Here is a 7,574-nt window from a genome sequence, read left to right on the forward strand (position 1 = left end):
CCGAAAATCAAGATGGCTGCGCCCATGGTCACACACGTTCGAATTAAAGTGTATTTTGAAAACAACGAGTTTGATGCTTCGTGGTTATTAATCGATACAGATGATCTCAGGACAATGAAAGATGTACAGAGACATATATCCTTGAAATTTCTTGGAAAAGCTGTCCCTCTTTATTTATCTTTACAAGGATGTTTACTTCCAGATTGGGAGAAGTCAGTTATTTTAAGAGACAATGATTGTGTTAATGCCAAGTGTATCCATCAAGATAGGTAAATTATAAGTAGAAAAGGAAGAGACTATTATATTTTCATTGATAGCATGCAATTCTTAGAGAGGAATTGGCAATCATTAATTTATACTACTTCATGTACTTGGTCATGAAATACTTGCCACTGGACGTTAAGCAACTAACAATTAATCAATCAATCATGAACTTATATATGAAGCATGAAGACTTATTGGAGAGTTGCTTCAGTTAACATAGAAATTATTTTTCTTGTTATTACATTCTATTACTGTCATGACTGTAGAAAGATGAGAATGAAAGTACAATGTACATGATCATGATGATATTGTGTGAAGTATTTACCCATTAAGTTTCTGTTAAGATGAGTTCAAATTTGTTTTTCCAGTCCAAAAATCCCCTTTTTATAGTGCTTAGCACGCCTTATCCCTGCGTGTAAGAAAATGGGTAGCCATCGTACTAGACTAATAACAAATGAATAATATAAAACACTGTCAATATATACAGTTGATACATTTTTTATATACCATGTATACCGTTACATTATTTTTGGATTATAAAGATGATGAAAGAAAGCAAGCACAATTTCATACGTTTCAACACTCCAAAATCAATATAAAACATGAAAATAGCAGTTACTAAATGTAGGATTAATAGCAAGCTAGAAAACAAAGATGATTAATAATCGAATTCCACATGTTTGCCAAATTACACAACAAGAATTAGGAAACTGCCTTTTTTGTCATACATATCATATAAAGAGTAACTCAGTCTAACATCAGATTCTACTGAGGATATTGAAGGGATGTTCTAAAAAAAAATCTCAATTTGTCATGGTTTTAACTTTATATTTCAGCTTTGAAAACCAAACTATTTTACTATTGAATGAACAAGATGGGGACATTATTGTCAAATCTGATAAAAAGAAAAAACATAAACATGATAAAGAAAAAAGTGAAGATAAACTAACATCTAATTATGCAGAAAACAAGGACACATATTCAAATGAGAAGGACATGCAAATTGCAACAAGTAGTAGTGTTCCCATGGAAACTTCACCACCAAAACAAAAACACAAGAAAAAGAAGCATAAGCATAAACATGAAACTGTTGATAACATGCAAACTGAACAACAAACAGAAAAGAAAAGAAAAAGGAAACACTGTCCTGAGGAAAAAATAGAAGATGTCAGCTTTGATGAGCCTGTTGGTAAGAAAAAGGCAGTTAATTCATGTGAACTTGAACTGTCATTGAAACCAAGTATGTCACAAAAAAACAATTCCATTGAAAGATTTCCAGATTCAGATTCTGCTCCAACTAACATGACTAAGCTGAGTAGTATCAGTGTTGCAGGTGAAAATAAAATTGAAAATACAATTTTATTAGGTGAACATGGAAAAGGAAGTGAAAAGAAAGAGAAAAGGAAAAGGGTAAGAAAAAGGAAAAGAAAAAGTGTAACAGAGACTCCTCCTCAAACACAGAACTTGGACACTAATGTTGTTAAAAATGCATGGAATTGGAACACAGGAAAAACCTTTAATAGTGAACCAATAAATTCAAAAGCAAACGGAAAACACAAGAAATTTACGTCTGACAGTAATGATAGTAGTGAGGAAGACGCTCTCACTAATAAGAGTGAGAAACATAATTCCTCAATTAATTATTCATATGATTATGGTAACACTACGGAAAATAAGGATCTGACTCAAACTGATACTACAGTAACATATAACAATTCATATTCAAGACAGTCTAAATCAGACAACCAGATTATATGTGATAGAAAAACAGACTGGAATAAATCAGTAAATAGATCTGGTTATGCAGAAGAGACAGTCCAAAGTCCAAATAAGAGAAGTGAAAAGATTGCAGACCAACCATCAGTATTATCAACAAGTTATTTATCAAATGGAGTTGCTGTATATTCAAGAAATCGGCGAAAACAACAACAGAATTCAAAACAATATCCTGAGCTGACTAAAGAAGATCAATTGAATACAAAACTGACAAATGTGTCAGTTATTTTACAGGTAATATACAACCTATGAAAATGATTGTGATATATACAATTTTCAAAGAGGATAGCTTATTAAAAAAATTATCTTCTTTAAATCTCAATGAAAACATCAGCTGTTTTCAACAGTATGCTTTAAAATTACATGTATTAACAAATTTAAAAAGAACTAATTTTATTGGAACTGTTTTGCAAATATTGACATATATATGACATAACTTGATAAGTATTAAGCATAAAATGTCAAGTTTAAGTCAGTACAGTCAAGGATTTGTGACATAATAGATTGCCTATCTTAAACTTTTTTTGCAGAATACATCATTTGATAACAAACAGCAAGGTAATGAGTACCCTGAAAAAGAGACATCAGCAATTTATGAAGCAGTACCAGTAGATTACAGCAAGTTTCCAGATTTGATTGGTCCACCCAGACCTGGAGATAGACTGGCATATAAAGTTAGTTAGTAAAGAAACATGGGCTAGTGTTTTCAATGAAAGCAATGGCATTTTTTTGTCGATATATGTATAGAATAGACTCTTGTCATTTAAGCACCTTTTGACCTCAGAGTTTATTTTTTTATCAACATCTTGCCTACTTTTTGGTACAAAATATTGTACCCAGCCAAGTAAGAGCAACTTAGATAAGAAAAAATGAAGTTTATGATTGGTCAATTTGAGGTAAAAAGTAAATGTTCCCCCCAAATTGCATAGATTATTTATATTTTGCTTCTTTTTGGTTATTTTTACTTGACCAAGTAGCAGGATATCCTACCACAGAGTAGGTTATCTGTTGAAAAAATTAGATAATCCTGATTTGAAAGTTGGTAATAGTAAAAAAGTCTTCAGAGCAAAAGACCTTTTACAGGGAACTGTGCATGTGCTAGTAATGGAAAGGAGATAGGGACATTGTTTTTATTTTTATTTGAGCAAATTGTTTCTGGAATTTGCTTCCTAGCTTTATGACATACTTTTATTTCGTAAGGTGATCTTTGTGAAGGGACATAACTCTTGAACAACACTACATTTTGTAGTACTTTTGGATCAACTGATTTTACAAATATACTCTTGACTTCTATGTAAATTCATTTTTTTATAATTCTGTTTCACACCAATACAACAAAGCTGAATCTAAGTTTAGCTATTATACATGTTTTAAATTAATAATCATTACAATGATAACAATACGCCATGAAACACAGTCCAGAGAAATTATTTGGAGCATTAGATTTTGGGAACTTTGTAGATTACTATAGGTGTTTATATCAATACGAGACAGTTTTGGTATTAAGTGTATGAGACAGCAACCTTATAACATATTATAAAGCAGAACATACACCTAAAGATTATCCAATTTTTGTTTGTTATTGCAAGAGTTTTCTTTTGTGAAAATGTTACACATTTTAAAAATACTATTGATACAATGCTGTTTATTGAATATATTTCATCACAGGGTTTACCATAGGAATCCTGAAACATAGGATGTTCCTTATATAACATGATTTATATTATATTTTTAACAGGTTATTGAATTGTCAGAGACATATACGCCTGAAGTTTCTGATTATAAGGTATGTTTTCATATTTTCAATATTAATTGTTAAAGCTGTATATATTATTTAGAAATTTATTAATAATGAATTGGTGTTAAGTTTGAAAATCCTAAAATATAAGTGTGAATCCTTCTCTGAAGACCTTTCTCGTCAAAGGAAGGTCAACATGTTACTGTATTTGTTATGATTGTAGTATTGGTCACATAAAGAGATGTGGGTATAAATCAATGAGATATTTTGAATACCCAAAGGACTAAAAGAAATTTAAAGTCAATATGCACCATTTTACAAGAAAACGTGTCTATAAAATATGTCAAGACCAAAGCTCTAAAACTTCAGGACCATGGAGTGTTTAAAAAAAATTGAAAGGGAAAATAAAGACGTGTCTCCTTGTTTTTTTCTAAAGGAGAAAAAACATCAAAATATGTCCAAAGACACTCCCTTTACCATTTTACAAACTTGGAACAGCCACATAGACACACAACTATTGGTAATTTTGCATGTCAGATTATAAAATTTAAAAAGAATATCAGATGAGAACATTATATAAATATGTAAGATGATTGATATATTTTTATACTGCAACTACCTGTGTTTATTTCCTAAATATAGTAACATAGCTCTATTTTGTTTAATGTCAATTTCATCATGGAACACTTTCTCCACAGTCAGGGGTCTATTAAGGAATGAAAATGTGTTTGACATTTGTGTTATGATTTTAAAAGCTATCAATGTATTTATTTAAGCTGCAGTATAAAAACTATATAAGGTCAATGTCATAAAAAAATATAAACTTTTTTTTACTCTGCGCAAAAATGGGGAAGGGCTCAGTAGAACCTCGCCCTTCCCCAGTTTCACAGCCTTATACAAAAAAGTTTATATTTTCCTGACATTGAACTAATATTGTATATTTAAGAATTGAATGCTTCTTTTTGTAAATTAATTGGGGTGTAAAAGCGTTGACCGAAGTACATTTTGTATGAAGCGCGGAAGCGCTTCATTCTAAAAATGTACGCATGGTCAACGCTTTTACAACCCTATAAAGTTACAAAAAGAAGCATTCAATACTTATAATTACATTTTTTAGCTATAGGATTATAAAAACACGATTTTCATGAAGTTTAATATTTAAATTCACCTGTGCACTTTATTGTGGGACCTCGTGTCATCATGAATGAAATGTTATTGTCTCATGCAATTGCTTACGGAATAACGTGTGATGTGCAATTAGCCAATCAGAATAACGTATTACATATAATGAAACATACATCTAATGTAATTATGTATTAATAACAGAGCAACATTATTTTTAGGAGGCCATAGTTGTCAGTTACATCCCAGCAACAAAAACTGTCGAGTTAGAGAATCAACAGGAAGGAAAGTCAAGTAGGTTAAAAACTAAATTTTAAAGGGAAAATACAGACCTTGATTTTTCATTAAAATAAATAGAAAAATATGTTCTTTTTTATGGATTAAATTGAAAAAACTTTTTAAAATTTTTCATTTTAGAGTAAACAGTAAAAGATAGAATGGTTAAAATACAACAAGAGAAATGCTTTTCATTATTACAACGAAATAGAAAGTAGAAAGAAAGGGTTACAGATCATTTATCCTTGAAAAATTTAAAAAAACATTTTTTCCTATCAAATTCATTATAGTTATCTGCTCTTGATCTTCAAAGAATTTTTTTGGAACATTTGAATGTATGTATGTTATCTAATTGAATAATGCTTGGTAAAATATTTTTAAACCAGTAAACAGTATTTTAGCTACATTCCCAAAAATGGATGCTCAGAAAAAATATACCCAATCAACCTTAAATTCTGTTTGATGTTAATTTTTATGAAAATTACTATGTAAATGATACTTTGTTGAAGTTAATGATGTAATAAAACAAATAACGGAAACAGCCTAAAAGTATTAATTCATATTTTCATTCCAGAACTGAATATGAATGGAAAATTTGAAGTAGTTTTTGAAGATGAAGAAAACATTGCAACAGAAACAGATTTAAAGGTACACTTGTCATGTTTAAAAAAACTTTGCCAATATGAGTAAAGGTATATGTTGTTTAATAGAAAAAAAGTATTAGTTATTTTTCTTGCCTTAAGATTGGTTTCATATGACACATTAATCATTTTCTGAAATCGTCAAGTAAAATCATGAATGTTGAGTAGTGTAAAATTATATTGACATGAACCATGAAACATGAAATCTGTGTAAATGTCCAATATTTTGTTGACATCTTTACATCAGAATTATGTCCCCTTTCAAGCAAAATTCCAGCATAGTTTTGTCATTTCAAAGGAAAGAAATAATACTCATTATATGTATAGTATATATTTCTTGACTGATTCAGAGGAAACTTTTGTACAGATAGGAAAAATGATATTCATGATCTTTAAAATATTTCATGAAACTGATTATTATAATCTGAAGTAATTTACCCTTTAGTTTTCTCAGTACAAAAAAATTAGTTTGACAGTAATGAGTTGTAACGATTTAGCATTTTCGAATATGTCAGAGTAATCAGACACCTAATTCCCATTTTCCAATACTCTAAAAAAAAATATTATTATCTTTTTTCTTCATATTGATGAGGATCTTGACAGTGATGAGTTGTAACGTGTGAGCATACCAAAATGTTGCATTAAAGTCCAATTAGTTAAATCAAATTTTATTTCCATTAAAATTCATTTTTTTTGTTGATTTCTGTAGCTCTTTGAAATGAAATTTTTTTAACAATGAAATTTTCAGTTATAAAGGGAGATAATTTCATTATTCAAATTATTTCTTCCATCACCAGAAAAATCTTATATTTCGACTATTTTTTCATCATATTCACATTTTCTGGGCAAACTGGATCCCTTTATTTTAGAATTGAAAAGGTCTGCTGAAATGCATATTTTATCATTTGTTATCTTTATCTTTGTAATTGATGAACATACTGATGTAGATTTTATGTCATACAAACCCATATTTGATATCAAATAGCATATTATAAAAAATTATTTGATGGAATTAAATAATTTGAAGTGACAATTGAAGTATTTTTTGTATCAATAATTGTAGGGCTTTTTAGTCATATTAGTCATGGACACTTTATTTGGTACCTCAAAATGTGAAAATTGGTAAAATTCATTATAAAAACAAATTGAATCTTAATAGAAGTTAGTGTGTGTATATTTTGGATGTATGAATTGTTTTTCTTTTTCAGGTTTTCCTACCACTAGAATCATTGATAGAACCAAAACTGTTATCCTAATGATGAAGAGTGTTAAAAAAACAGGAAGAATTCATAAGCAATGAAACAATGCATCTTCTTTCTGTTTTAAAGTGATGTGTTCAAATTTCATGTACATAAGATATGTGATGAAATCTTTTTTTTTACAAAAAAGTCAATAAAATAATGAAAATAAGTGCATTGATCATCATTATTATTAGTTTTACAAATGGGGGAATGTTTACTACAGACTGTTCATCACTTGGTACCTATCACATCATTTATAAATCAAAATGACCTCAGTATTATAAAGGATATTTTCTAAGAGTTAATTCCAATCAATTGCACAGTTATGTCAAACAAGAATGCACACACTGAAATGTCTCACCTGCTTTTCTAATCATTGTTGAATTTATGTTGTGTCTTTAAAAAAAGTTTAGCCAAGTATCACATAAACTTATATATTCAACGATACATGTAAATGAGGTCAAGGTTAGAGGAACCCTGCCTCTTGGAGATTTACAACATGCTATCGTTCAATAA

General features: G+C 29.4%; 1 protein-coding gene across 1 annotated transcript; it reads left to right on the forward strand.

The window, feature by feature from the left end:
* The first annotated feature begins 12 nt into the window (after positions 1-12).
* Positions 13-7,213, forward strand: LOC134725337 (coilin-like). Its single transcript, XM_063589065.1, has 7 exons — positions 13-269; positions 1,101-2,274; positions 2,571-2,714; positions 3,779-3,826; positions 5,122-5,194; positions 5,751-5,824; positions 7,026-7,213. The coding sequence occupies exons 1-7, from the start codon at positions 13-15 to the stop codon at positions 7,071-7,073; spliced, it is 1,818 nt and encodes a 605-aa protein (XP_063445135.1). The 3' UTR covers positions 7,074-7,213.
* Positions 7,214-7,574: the final 361 nt, after the last annotated feature.

Source organism: Mytilus trossulus, chromosome 7, assembly GCF_036588685.1.
Source record: "Mytilus trossulus isolate FHL-02 chromosome 7, PNRI_Mtr1.1.1.hap1, whole genome shotgun sequence".
In the NCBI taxonomy this organism is placed as follows: Eukaryota; Metazoa; Mollusca; class Bivalvia; order Mytilida; family Mytilidae; genus Mytilus; species Mytilus trossulus.